We start from the raw sequence: 14579 nt of genomic DNA, 5'->3' as shown, positions 1-14579 counted from the left end.
CCAACTCTTGGGTTTGGCTCAGGGTATGATCTCAGGGTCCTGAGATAAGGCCCCACCTCAGGCCCTGTGCTCGGCACATAGTCTGCTTCAAATTCTCGCTCCCTCTCCCTCCAGCTTACACACACACACTCTCTCTCTCTCTCTCAAATAAATAAATAAAATCTTAAAACACACACACACACACACACACACACACACACAATGCAATTGAGAGCTATGAATATGTCCTAGGTTACAAAAACAGTTCAACATCTAAAAAGCTCATAGTACGTATCAGAACTGGGAACTGACCAAGTCTTACTGGCTTCAATCGATGGGAACTGGAAAGCAAAAGTCACATTCCCACTCATACCCAAATAATTCATGTAATACCTGGTGGGTGTCTGGTTTATTCAAACTGTTGGTCAGAGCCCCATCCCTGGCCGAGGAACAGGAGGTGAGTGGCTAGGAGCTATGGGGCTCAACAGGGCAGGGCTGTGCAGGTATCAGAGGGTAAAAGGAGCTCAGCCCAGGAGCCCGAGCTGCAGCATCAGGGCCAGGCTGAGCAGGAGAGGCCCCACCCCTCGGGGCAAGGCCCCAGCACTCATGGCCATGGCATAGAACCTCGCCACCTCCTCGTTGGGGTTGCCCTGGGCCGGGTCGAACCACATCTGGATGCAGCGGCCACTCCCTCGGCTGTAGTTGCTGGCCTGGTAGGAATGAGTCCAGATTTCACTGCACAGAGCAGCAGGTGTGGGGAAGTAGAAATGGAAGGGAAGGCAGGCAGCTCCTGCTGGGCACCGGTTATAGCCTGTAGGGAAGATGGGAGACCTTCAGCCACTGGGCCCAGAACTAGCTTTGCTTCCACCAAGCCCACAGCCCCAAACATTCCTATGCCAGCCCTACCACCCACACCCCCACCCCCATATCTCTCCCTCCCTGCCCTCCCCCAGACCCTCACCTGAGGTCCAGTCCCAGCCCTGGTGCCAGTTGCTCTTGCAGGTGTAGGAGGTGCGACAGTCCTCCCACCATTGCTGGCAGTCCTCTTTGCACAGGGGCACATCAAGGATGCGCTCCTTGCGCCAACTCTGGTTCACCTGGGAGAGGTCGATAGTGAAAAGGGGCTCAGGTTCACGATTCTCAGCTGCTTAGCCCCTCTGTAAATGTGGGGGTTCGGGGAGGACACTCATACCTCCTGGATCCAGGGCCCCAGGTTAGGGGAGCACTCATACAGGCAGGTGTCCTGGATGAAGTGGCGCTTGCAGGCAGGTGTCATATGTCCACAGTGGTTCCAGTTGAATCTGTACAGGTAGGAAATATCCTTATGGGCTTCCTGGCTGGTGTTGGTGGAGCAGCAGGAATTCTTCTTCCAGGGGCTGCACTGGGTGGGGAAGACACAGGCACTAACTCTCATGCCCAGCACGGCCACAATATTCCCACATGCAGCCTCACCCCTTTTAGTCTTTGATCCCCCAAAGCAGTCAGCCTTCCAGGGCAATGCTTGCCACGAGAGGACCCTCTTCCGGAGCAGTGCAGGCATTAAGAAATTCACTAATTCAAACCTTTATTGAGCTCCTACTTCCTCGAACCCAGAGAGCAGAGACGTGACAATGAACACTTCTCACGGGATACCTGCTTTGGAAAGAGATTAAGCAGGAGAGAGGGATGGGGAATTGCACTTTTCTAGAAGGGTCAGAGATGTCTCACAGAGAAGGTCACAAAAGACCTGAAGGTGAGGAAGCAAGTTAAATAGATTGGAACCTCAGAACAGATCTAATTACAGAAATACTCAAAACACTGAATGAATGGAAACCCATAGCTTAGAATTCAGTATAAAAGCAAAATATTAAAACATGCACTTTATTTATTTTTAGAGTGGGAACATGTGTGCACACATGCATGAAAGGGGGTGTGGAGGCCAGGTAGGGGGCAGAGGGAGGAGGAGAGAGAGAATCCCACTCAGAGGGGAGCCCGAAGCAGGGCTGGATCCCATGACTCCGACATCATGACCTGAGCTGAAATCAAGAATCAGAGCCTCAAGCTACTGAGCCACCCAAACACCCCTAAAATGTGTACTTTAAAAACAATATATAGGCTGAAGAAGTTAAAGTCAAGGCTGCTCCAAGTATCCAAGTTACACCATCGCTCACCTGTAGACTTGGTGATTCAAAGCAATGCGGTCACTGTCTGTTAATGAGGTCAAAATGAATGCCGACATACTGGAATGCATTTTGCAAGCAGCTTCCTTTTTGTGTTTTCTTTACAGTTATGGCATCGTAATGGATTTTTCTTAACATGTAAACAGGTTCAGGATATGAAAGGGATTGTGGTAAAACAATTGCCATAGAAAGGAGACCTCAGGTCCACTAAAAAGGTCAAGAGCCCCAGGGGAAATGTTTGCTAGGTGCGTGAATTAAGGCACCTCACACCCAGCCACGTGCCTATGAGAAATCCACTTTTCTCGAGCTGCTTGGGGCTGGCAGGAAAGAAGCCACTGTGTGCTCTGGGTACTTCCTCCTCTCAAGACTCTTAGAGGGGTCAGTTCCGGTCCAAAATCTGAAATCAACATCAGCCACTGGGCTGGGTCTCTCCAGGGTGATTTCCCAGGCTCCTCTCTAGAGGATCCGGGTTTGTGTGACATGGAAATGCAATAGCCAAGACACTGAGCTCTTGGTATCATACAGACAACATGGGGCACAGAGCATGTGGTAAACAGATGGTTGCCCACCATAGTACAGACTCTCAAGGCCCCTCAGGTGGTCTTCCTGCCTCCACCATGGAAGGGCTCAGAAGCTCTATTCTCCCCTTCTTCCTGAATCAGCTCCTCCCCACCCCAGACTGGCCCTCGGCCTACCTGCTTATGCAGCTCGTCCTCCGGGCTTGGCTTTTCCTTGTGGTGCTTGGCGTCCATACAGACATTGAGAAGCTCAGTCCTGGACCGGGCCGCCCATACTGCGGCCACCCCCACCAGAAGGAGCAGCAGCTGTGTTGTCACCCGCTGGGCCATGTCAGTCTCTGAAGGAAGAGCTGTGGTCAGTGGCACCAAGAAAGGTAGAGGTGGGTCCTCCTGGTGGGTGGAAACAGCCCCAGGTAGGTGGAGTCTCCATGAAACCTGGGGCCATCCCGCCCCACCCCTACCCCTTAGTCTTCCCAGCCTCGGGGAAGGATGGACTGACACCATCCTGGGACAGTCCTTGCTGGGGTCACACAAGTTACTAACTCCTCCAGGTGGAAGGAGTCAAGTGGTAAAACTAAGGGATGGGGTTTGAGCAAAATGCAGAAACAGCCAAGAGATTGCCATAGGTCCACAGTCCCTTGCTTGAAATCTTTGGAGGCAAATGTTTCAGAACTTAAAATATCTAGGATTTGGTAAAAGGTAATATGATTTACATGCACTCAACAATCAAGCACACATTCCGTGGTAAAATCATTACACTGGTGGGTTACATAAAAACTCTAATAACCTCACATTGATTTTCAGGTCAGATTTTGACACCAAATCACTTTGTGCAAACCTTGATAATAATCTTAGTTTTGGAACTTCAGGTAAGCTGTAGATCTATGTTTAGAAACAAATAAACAAACAAGGGGCTCCTGGGAGGCTCAGTCCATTAAAGGTCTGACTCTGATTTCGGCTCAGGTTGTGATCTCAGGGACATGAGATGGAGGCCCACGTTGGGCTCTGCGGAGAGGAGCCTGCTTGGGATTCTCTCTCTTCCCCTCCCTCTGCCCCTTCCCTCCCTCTCTCCCTCTCTAAAAAACAAAAACAGAAACAACCAACCAGCCTCATCATCTGGTTTCTCCCAGAGGTCCTGTGACGTGGGTCATTGTCACAGGGCACTGGAGGGCTGGGGGCAGGCATGGGCAGCCAGCTGGACAGCCTCCAGGCCTTGGTAAGTTCCCATCCCCTGGCCACAGAGCTGACCTCCCTTCCACCTTCACAGCACCTCAGCCCTCTGAGCTCAGACCCTGAGCGTTGGGAGGCGACTGACTGTTCCCTCACCCACCAGTCACCAGGCACCTGGTACCTGGGCTCTCCTAAAATTTGGCATTTGTTTCCCACAGTTCCCAAAAGCATATGCGCCCCTCTGCTCAAAGGTGGCTCATCTCCACAGCGCCCCGTGTCCTGGAGAACTCGGGCTTCTTCCTGGGCCTCCTGGAGGGGGCCTGAGCTGGCCGCCTCCAGGCTGACTGCCCGGCAGGGCTGGGGAACCTGGAACTGAACTCTGGCCTCACTCCCCAACTCACCCCTCACCTTCCCACCATCCAAGATTCTGCTACTCTGTTTATTCCAGTGTTCATTCATTCTCTCCCCTGCTAATTCATTCGTTCTAGGACCCAATCACTCTTCTCATGACCCAATCACTCACTGATCTGCGAGGGCGCAGGACAAATCTGTACTGTCTGGAAAACCAGGTGACTCTTTGGGGAAACACAGTCTAGCAGCTAATTTAGAGCACAGGAGGCCAGATCAGCCTGTTGGCGATCTCAGCCCTAACACGCCACCTCCTGCTTTACCGTGGGGCAAAAGAACTCTGATTTTCTTGGGTTTAGTGTCCTCCTCTGAGGATTAAATGTAGGGGAGAAACCCCCACTAAATGACAGTCCGCTGGGCATGGATTGTGCAATTTTTGGCCCAGGTTGAGAGGTGTGCCCACCTCACGGAGCAGGGACCACCCAAGTCTGATTCAGGCCCCTCCTTCAGCTTTGTCCCCTGCACCTTCCCTGCGCCCAGGTTCCCAGGAGGGCCTGGGGTGGAGACTCAGAAAGCCCTAACCCGGGCTCCTCTGGGCCCCACCTGGTCGGTCAGTGGTTCTGCTTGCTCTGGTTGTTTTCTAGAGCCAGAGCTCTCTTCTCCATGCAGCCTCCATCACTCTGCAAGCCACTTCCCACATTCCTACTCCCCGCTTCAGACCTCGATGCAACTCTCCCCCCTTCCCCCAATAGCCACCATTGCCCTCATCACCCTGAACACATTACCCCCCACCCCACGCCAGGGCCCCAAACTCGAAGCACGCTATGAACGGGAAGTGTGCTAAGAGGCAGGAGCCCATCAGTTCTAGTTCGGGGGTGGACACTAACTTACGTTTTAACCTTGGGCAGGCCCCTGCTCTGCTCTGGGCCCTCAGCCTCCACCTTTGAATTCTCTGGGATTTAGGCAAAAATGGATCCTCCGTCTTCAGCAAATTCTTTAACACCTGCTGGGAGCTCTGTGGGTTGTGTTGCCTCTACTGAAGGGGTGGGGAGTGGCATACCTGGGAGACGAAGGGTTCCTGGTCCTGCTCAGGATTCTGCTCGGCTCCGCAGTCCCCCTTGCCCTACTCTGGAGCGCAGCCGAGGTTTAGTGGCCTAGGAGACGGGCAGTAGGGCAGGCACCTGGGAATGTGGCCCAGGAGTGGGGCCTGGGATGGGGCGAAGGCCACTCACCAGTTAATTATTGCACACTAATTATTGTGGGCATTGATGTGGGAAACAAAGGCAGAAGAAAAATTATTTAATTTCCTTACTACCTACACCCCATTGATAAGTCCCTGAAACAGGCAGAGTGACATTCCTCTAGGGATTCAACTGTCTCCATGTTAATACTCTGCTAAGGGCAAAAGGCATTCCTAGTCCTCCCCCACCCCGCCATCCCTCCAGGATCCTGGAAGTCTAGTTTAGCGTATAAAAATTCCTTTAGAAATTTCCTTTATCTCTAACCCTCCCCAAGATACCCCCAAGCATATGGCCCACCGATATACACCTGAAGGGTCTCACGACTAGAGTTTTATTAGGTGGTAATAAATGACCTTTTCCCTGGAAAACTTGCCTCCAAAATTCCTTAGAGACTTACGCTGTCTCTAACCCCCTCTCAATTTGAAAGTGTATAGTGGGCCACTCCTCATGACCCAGAAGCTCTTTCTGCCCACAGGTCCTATCCCCGTGCTTGAATAAAATCACCTTTTTGCACCAAAGACAGCTTAAGAATTCATTCTTGGCCGTTGGCTTTGAACCCTAACATCTTTCCTATATCAGGCACTAGCCAGGCCTCCATGGGAGGTGGGGGGTGGGAGGGGGTGGATTCTTAGTGCAGGCCTAAGGCCAGTCCCCAAGTCCCACTTACCCCATTTTCTCCCCCAAACTCAGGGCTGATAAAACCTTGCAGCCTGAGATGCTGGGATCCTTTAAAATAATCTGGTCCACTTCTAACCCCTGTCCTTCTTATATAGATGAGAATGAGATCCAGAAAATCAGGACAGAACCAATTGTAGGGCAAGGGCTAGAGTGCAAGCTTCCAAGCTCCCAGCCAGCTGTAGAGAGTAAAGAGCTACCTAGTCCCCAAAGCAAAGATCCCCCAACTCCTCCAACCTCATCAGTCCCAGGCGTGGCCAGCAGCAAAATCAGACATTCAGCAGCCCAGAGCCTCAGTTGCTCCTAGGCTGCGGCCCCCCTCCCTTTCCCCCTGTACCCACCCACACAGGTGTCCCTTCTCTAGTATCTGAGAGTCAGGTCTCCTGTAGGCCCTTCCCACCGAGGCCACCCCACCCAAGGACCAAAGGCTTCCTTTTACCATGATGGTACCACTGCTGGGGAAAGGGAAAAGGAGAGGAGCAGATTTGGGGAAGAAGAAACGCTGAGCTCCATTTTGTCACAGTGCCTGTGTGCAACCCAGGGAGAAGTGGTCATAGAGGCGAAAGCCCCGGGGAGGGGTACAGGCTGGATACAGATGTGGCAGCCATCGGCCGAGGGACAGCAATAGAAGTTTAAGGAAAATGGGGCCTCAGTACCATGGGGAAGGCCCCTTGGGACAGGAGGGGGAATGGGCTTGCTGGAAAAGCAGCTGAGCCCTGAAGAGCTTGTAATGAAATGGACTCCCAGGAGACCCCCACCCCCACCCCCACCCCCAAGCCCTGCTTTACCTCTCCCTCAAAGCAAGCCTTACCTGAATCCTGTGAAGAGCGGGCAGGGTTAAGGCCTTGGAAAACCTCAGCAGGTGAAGGGCCCTTGGCCCCTCCAGACCTCTCTCCCAGTTTATAAAACCAGGTGACCTTCTCCTGATTGGAGAAGAGTGACCAGAGATCTAGGAATGCCTGAAGGAGGGAACTCGTCTAGATGGGACTTGCCCCTACGCGGCATTCTCCACCCCTGACCTGGGGACTGATCATTAACTGGGCTTTGTGGCCTCTCCACTAGAAGGACCTGGGCCCTGAGGGCTTCATAAGTCACCGGCTAAGGGGAGGGGAGATGGGCGTGGAGTTCTGCTCTGTGGGGAGTCACCCTCCTCTGAATCTGGGATGAGAGTGCCCGGGCTGTGTGACCTGCAGGGAGGAGCAGGGTGAAGCGGCCACCTTTGAGCCTGGACCGGAAGTTTACTATCAGCCAGGTGAGCCATGGGCATCCTGTAGCCCCCAGTTGTAGGCTGTGCTGTGACCAAGGATAACAGGAGGATGTTTGGCCGGCGCAGGTGGAGGCCCAGCCTGCGTGGAGTCGGGGTGGGTGAAACCGGAGCTTTTCCTGCCTGCTGCTAGCCCACCCCCTGTTTTCTCAGCTGTGGAAACTGCAGTTCCCAGGCAGCCAGGAGAGGCTACAGTTCAGACCTGAGTCCCATTCCAAACCAGGTTCTTCCACGAAGGGAGAAAGGAAAGCTCTGTGAGAGGCCCTCAGGGCATCAACCTAAGGATTGCACAAATAGTGTTTCTCCTCTGGCCTCAGTTCCTGCCCTTGCCTTCTTAACTTCTATTTCAGCCTCCTAGAAACTTCTGCTTCCGCTTCCATCCTACCAAGCCTTTGTCCTTGCTAGGCCGAGTGCTGTTCCTCCCGCCATTTTCTGTTTGGCAGACATTACTCCCCTGGAAGCCTTCTCTAACCTCCCTGGGCTCCCATAGACTCCTCTTGAGTGTCTTTTTTGTTGGGGAAGAGCAGATGATAAACACAGCAGATGATAGGTATCTGTACAAAGGCAGGAGACCGATGTGATAAGAAAGTGCCTGGATGACCTTGTTTGGTTGGTGGTCAGAAGTCATGTTAGCGGGGAATCCTAGGTTGAAATCTAAGTGGCTACAAGGAGCTAGCCCACAGAGGACAAAGGAACATTCCGGGAACGCAGAAAGAGAATTGCTGGCTCAAAGTATGTGAGAAGCGTGAATGGAGCTCACCTATGGGGTGTGGAACAGAACGATTGGAAATGAGCTCTAGGTCAGTCTAAGTCAGCCCCCCAGCGGGGGGATGGGGCGGGGCAGGGTTCTCTATGCCACTGAAGTCTGGTCTCTCCAACAGATACCATGGGTTAAAGGGTTGGCGAGGGGTTGCCGCATAAGACATTTTTGGTGTTTATTTTACTTTTTAAAAAATGTCCATCAGATGGCAAAATTTGTGGGTGCCAGTATGGTGGTGAATAGGATATCTTAAGTTCTCAAGTATCTGCCTGTATCATACTTACATATTACAAAGGGGGAAGAAGTAGTGGAGAAACCTGACAGACCCAGTCTCACCCTCGGGAGTGAGTAAGCTCACCCCCATATGCCTTCTGTTATAATGCACTGAGAAGGACCCATTGTTGCCTTGGGGCTATTCATGCCAAAAATGTATGACCTTGATCTAATAAGGAAGAAACCCATAAACCCTAAATGAGGGATATTCTATAATGGAATTGGCCTGTGATTTTCAAAAATGTCAAGGTTCTCAAAGAACACCCTCCTTCAAATACCCATCAGTAGGAGACTGAGTTAGATGTGACAAATACTACATAGGCTGGAATATTGCCCTGCAGTGGAAAAGAATGCGCCAAATCTCAGTAGATCAATAAGGAAGATCTCAGAAACTGTGTTCTCATGATAAGACACATGGTTCATGAAAGCCACACCAAGATGGTCTTTACGTATCTATCAGTTTGACAAAACAAAAGTCAGCTTAGTAGGAAATCAGAAGTTTGACTCTATCCTGTGTTGGCAAGGCGGCAGGAAGCAGGCACTCTTATCCCTAGTTGGGGAGGGGGGCGCCACGCTGATACAGTTGTAGAGTTGTAACTCAAAATTATAACTCCATCTACTTCTTGACCTAGAAACACCTTTTCTGGAATTCATGTGTAACATTCTACCATGCATAAGATTATCCACTGTGGGGATGCCTGGGTGGCTCAGTTGGTTAAGCGGCTGCCTTCGGCTCAGGTCATGATCCCAGCGTCCTGGGATCGAGTCCCACATCGGGCTCCTTGCTCGGTGGGGAGCCTGCTTCTCCCTCTGCCTCTGCCTGCCACTCTGTCTGCCTGTGCTCGCTCGCTCTCTCTCTAACAGATAAATAAATTTTAAAAAAAAAGATTAAAAAAATAATTAAAAAAAAAAGATAATCCACTGTGGGGGCACCTGGGTAGCTCAATCACTTGGGCATCCAACTCTTGCTTTCTGCTCAGGTCATGATCTCAGGGTCCTGGGATTGAGCCCCACATCAGGCTCTGTACTCAGTGTGGAGTCTGCTTGAGACTTTCTCTCCCTCTCCCTCTGCCCAGCAATTATCCCTTTAAAAAACTGAAGCAATGCAGTTGTTCATCATTGGGCCTCTTTACCCACTACCACCACCAGTATCTCCACCCTAGTCCACATCTAGTAAGGGAAGGAAAGGGAAAGAGACTTTCTTTATCACCAGGAGCCTGAGAACGTATCTGTCATCTCTGCCCACCTTCTCTCCACCCATCCCCTTAGCCCCTTGTGGTGTGGGACTGATGAACTTGGCATGGAGGGAATCCTGGGGAAGAAGAGCTTCAGACTAAGGGGTCAGCTTCTACCTCCTACTTGCTGGTGAACTTCCAGCTAGTCCCAGTCCCTCCTTGGGCCTCTCAGGAGGAATGATAAAGCGGTGAGGCTGTCCCTCCAACCCACTCATCCCCAAATTACGTACAAGACACAAGATGCACATGGATCTATTAAAATAGGCCATCAGAGGAACCCCATATGACTCATCTTGGATCAAGAACCAATAACTAGGGCACTGTGAGGTCTCCCCATCTGAGAGTGCTGAGCCGGGCTGAGACCAGGTCACCCAGGCTTGGTGCGGACAAGGGAGATGGGCAAGTGTCCACAGTGGCAGGGGCTCAGCCCAGGAGCCCAAGCTGCAGCATCAGGGCCAGGCTGAGCAGGAGAGGCTCCACCCCTCGGGGCAGGGCCCCAGCACGCAGGGCCATGGCATAGAACCTCGCCACCTCCTCATTGGGGTTGCCCTGGGCTGGGTCGAACCACATCTGGATGCAGCGGCCACTCCCTCGACTGTAGTTGCTGGCCTGGTAGGACTTGCTCCAGAGTCCCTCACACAGGGCTGCGGGCGTGGGAAAGTAGGTCTCAAAGGTGCGGCAGGTGGTCCCGGCTGGACACTTGTTAATTCCTGTAGGCGGAGAGAGGGTGGACACAGACATTCAACCCCTGGGCCCGAAGCTGGTTTCTGGCCACCCCAGATCCTCAAACCCCACCTCCGTCCCCGCCCACAACCACCCCTCCAGGCCCTCACCTGAGGTCCAGTCCCAGCCCCACTGCCAGTTGCTCTTGCAGGTGTAGGAGGTGCGACAGTCCTCCCACCATTGCTGGCAGTCCTCTTTGCACAGGGGCACATTCAGGAAGCGCTCCTTGCGCCAGCTCTGGTTCACCTGGTGGGAGGTGAGGAGGGAGGGCTCACTCAGCTCCCTCGCTCAGCTGGGGATGAGACATCTCCTGCCACAGCCCTGATGGAGCTGGATGGCAGCTGCAGGGGTGGGGTGGGGAGAGGCAGGGTCCCATACCTCCCGGATCCAGGGCCCCAGGTTGGGGGAGCACTCATAGAGACAGTTGTCCTGGATAAAGTGGCGCTTGCAGGCGGGCTCCATCTTGCCGCAGTGCTCCCAGGTGAAGTTGTACAGGAGGGAGGTGTCCTTGTGCAGCTCCTGGCTGGTGCTGACTGAGCAGCAGGCCTTCTCCTTCCAGGGAGTACACTGCGTGGGGAAGACACCCACTAAGCGCCCACCCGCCCCACAGTGGTCTCCTCCATCTTCTGACTCCTCTGCCCCAGGTGGGGCATCCAGAGGAACACTTGCTGGGGAGGGCGTCATGATGCCTGGCTCTTGGGGTTGAGGCAGTTGTAACAGTTTTTTAACAGAGAATAAAACAGGGGATGTGGGAGGCCTACGAACCACTGTCTGGGGGAGCAATTATTTTCACGCCTCTAAATTATTTCACATGATTCGCATTATTTATATTACTCATTTTGCCTCTGTAAGGGCCTATTCAGCCAGAGTGGCCCCACCCCGGTTGAACTGCCATTTTGTTGTAAAACTTAAATTGACCTTGCCCCCCCCCACCCCAGGGGAAACCCGTCCCAGGTAACTGCCCAAATACAAGGGTGGGTCAGGCCAGGTGGAGGTATTCAGTGGGGGCGCATACTGTCTCCTAGCTACCAAGGAGTATGGGCCCTGCCCTTTGGGCACCTTTTGGGCGCCAATTCTGAACTAGATGATAGGCTGGTTCAAATGTCTACTAGGGTAAATTGTAATTCAATTGGTCACCTAGCATCACTGTGGAGTTTCCTGTGTGTGTTACAATCTCATTGGCCACCTGTGCGTGGCCAGGCCCAACCACATGGCCTTTGCTCTATAAAAGTTAGTCTGGAAAGCAGGGAGGGGTCGTCCTCTCTGTAGGGGCGGCCCCGACCGGTCTGTTTGACGGTCGGTTTGATTCCTGATGCTTGGTGCGAAATAAAGCTTTGCTTGACCTTCGCTTTGTATCAGTCTCACTCCTTTAATCACGGATCCATTATTGGGGTACCCAACACCTCCAGCCAATATTAACTAAGTACTTTTGATCAATCCCGCATCGTGCTGGGGCCTGAGAATACAGCTGTGAACAAAACAGATCAAATCTCTACCTTGGGACGCATGGGTGGCTCAGTCTGTGCGTCTGCCTTCGACTCAGGTCATGATCCTAGGGTCCTGGGTTCAAGCCCCGCATCGGGCTACCTCCTTGGCGGGAGGCCTGCTTCTCCTTCTCCCATTCCGTCTGCTTGTGTTCCCTCTCTCGCTGTGTTTCTCTCTGTCAAATAAATAAAATCTTAAAAAAAAAAATCTCTGCCTTTATGGAGTTTATGGCTTTAGTCAGGGGCAGGGGGAAGACACAGAACATGGTAGGCACAGAAAACAGCAAGTGCAAAGTCCCTGAGGCTTTTGCACTTTATGCCCTCAGCACTCTAGTAAAAACATCATTCATTCAACCATTACAGAGTTTGCGTAAGCTGTACCCCTGGTAAATGGGGGGATCAAGATTTTAACTCAGGGCAGGGAGGAGAAGAGCCCAGCCCCAAGCTGTGGTAAGGGCAGAGAGGAAGGGCACTGATCTGGCTCTCCTAGGGTCTGGATCCCCAAGCTAGGGGACTCCAGATAGGTCCAGAAAGTGGTGGGGGACAGAGGGCATAATGGCCTGCACATGAGCCCGGTGTGGACCTGGCTCCATATGGGAGGCCATCCCAGAGAGGTAATTCAAAGCCAATAAGGCAGTGGAAGTGTGAAGGTTTCTCTGTAGAAATAATTCCAAGCTGGGACTCCAGAGCTGAGTGATTATGAGCCAGTCGCTTAAACTCTCTGCGATGAGCTATAGCACCCAGGGCCAAGCAACAGGGACATGGGACAGGTCTGGGCACTCAGGAGAAACAAGGAAAATCCAAGAGGGTGGAACCAAACCTACCCCAGTCCAACAGCCTAGCCCACCCCCAGCGCAGCTGACATCGAACATGCTTCCAGGCCTCCCTGACTTCACACGTAACCCTCCTCAGATGCCCCAACTCCTAGGGGCTCTGCAGGACCCCGTGCACCTCGCCCCTGGCCTGCCAACCAGTGTAAGCAGTTCCTGCCTCCAGGAGGGGACGATTATACTGACAGGCACTTGCTGGCCTCTAGTAGGGGCTAGACACAGACAAGCACTCCCCATACAACCCCTGTGCCTCAGAATTACAATCAAAAGGCTCCTCAAAAGTCTGCATGCTGTTTCTTGGCAAAGAGGAAGTGCTCCGGAGGGGTCTTAGAAGCACCGTCTAGAACTTTAAAAGTTCTGAAAATGAAATAGTCTTTCAGTTTTGGAAGAGAAAAAGTTCTGGAGATGGATGGTGGTGGGGACAACAGTATGAATGGCCATCGAACCCGACATTTAGAAATGCTTAAAATAGCAATTTTTATATTATGTATATTTTAGTGATGCAAACGGAGAATGGGAAATGACTCAGAAGTCGTGGGGCTCTGGGCTTCCCACTCTTCACTTCTAGCCCTTGGGTCAGTCCAGGCCAGCTCTCCCTGGGGACATCCCCAGCCCCCAAGCAACATGAGATTTGTGGGGAGCAGAGGAGGAGACCAGGGGGAATGAAGGACTGGCCTCTGTCGGGAGCTTGAAGTTCAACTGCAAGCTCAGCTTCTGAGCTGCTTCGGGGGCTCCCCTGGCCTCCCCTTCCCTGTGGGCAGCAGCGTCCTCGGCTCTGGTCACACTAAGCTTGTCACTGCCTCTGCCATCCCCTTCCCACCCGGGTACAAGCTGTTCTCTGCCAGGCTGCCCTTTCCTGCTTTGTCTTCCTGGAAAACTCTTACTCATTCCCCAAGGCCAAGACTGATGGCACCTGTCCTGGGAAGTCTTCCCAGCGTTATCTGATTTGTTACTGTCTCTTCAGGACCTAGTGGGGGTGGAGGACCTGAACTGTTGCTCTGTATTTGCTGCATGGTGACCTTGAAGGACCTGTGTCCCCTGAGCCCTGTCGTTGAGCTCCATGGGCCGGGGCATAGTTAAGGCTGGAAAAGGCACCGCCCAACTCTGTCCTAGCCCCTGCTCATGTTTAGCCTCTCAGTTTCCACGCTATGTGTACGCATGGACCTACACACACACACACACACACACACACACACACACACACACACACACACACATTGTACCCGTGCCCGCTGTGGGCCTCGTTTCCTATTTCCTCACCTGTATAAGTAGAGACTACTATCCAGCTACCCGCTATAGTAGATTTGGTGTCCCCCTGGGGATCCCTTCGGCTACCCTCCTGACTCCATTGCTCCCCAAAGCTGATCTTCCACTTCTCTGCTTTCTTCCATTTCTAGGGTCACCTCTCTCCCCAACCCATGACTCCACTCCCTCCTCACCTGGCCATACAGCTTGTCTTCGGGGCCTGGCTTCATCTTATGGTGCTTGGCGTCCTTGCAGATGTTGAGCAGGTCCGTCCCAGCCCGTGGAGTCCTAGGCTGGGCACCCCACGCAGCAGCCACCAAAGCCGGAAGCAGCAGCTGTATCCTGGGCCAGGCCCTGTCCATCCGTTCCTGCCAGAAAGCCCCGATCAGAGGGGGATGCAGCCTGAGAGGGAGGCAGCAGCCACGAGACTCTCCGCGCGGTTTTTTGTCTCCCTACCAAGCCCGGATCTTCTGCCCTCCTCACCCCGCTTATCCCTGAGGGCCCCCAAGTCTTGCCGCAAGGCAAGTGTAGAGGTCTGGGCCAGAAGGCAAGACCCATTCACCCCGTCCCAAGGGCACTCCAACACTAGCTTGCTCTGTGACCTTGGTGGGAGCCACCACCCCTCCCTGGACCTGTCCTTCTAGATTTCACCGGTGGTACTTCGTCCACAGTTTG

The 14579-nt window shown here is 52.9% G+C and overlaps 2 protein-coding genes across 2 annotated transcripts; both read right to left on the bottom strand.

The window, feature by feature from the left end:
- Positions 1-503: 503 nt before the first annotated feature.
- On the bottom strand, positions 504-2986 carry FOLR1 (folate receptor alpha; the record flags this gene model as incomplete). Its single annotated transcript, XM_080816023.1, has 4 exons — positions 504-790; positions 941-1076; positions 1172-1360; positions 2834-2986. The coding sequence occupies 4 exons, from the start codon at positions 2984-2986 to the stop codon at positions 504-506; spliced, it is 765 nt and encodes a 254-aa protein (XP_080672149.1).
- Positions 2987-10045: 7059 nt separating this feature from the next.
- Positions 10046-14266, bottom strand: FOLR3 (folate receptor gamma; the record flags this gene model as incomplete). Its single annotated transcript, XM_080816021.1, has 4 exons — positions 10046-10332; positions 10456-10591; positions 10724-10912; positions 14099-14266. The coding sequence occupies 4 exons, from the start codon at positions 14264-14266 to the stop codon at positions 10046-10048; spliced, it is 780 nt and encodes a 259-aa protein (XP_080672147.1).
- Between the last annotated feature and the right edge of the window lie 313 nt (positions 14267-14579).

Source organism: Martes martes (assembly GCF_963455335.1).
Source record: "Martes martes genome assembly, chromosome: 10".
NCBI lineage: Eukaryota > Metazoa > Chordata > Mammalia > Carnivora > Mustelidae > Martes > Martes martes.
The sequence above is the reverse complement of the archived record's forward strand: the minus strand, read 5'-3'. Positions and strand labels throughout refer to the sequence as shown.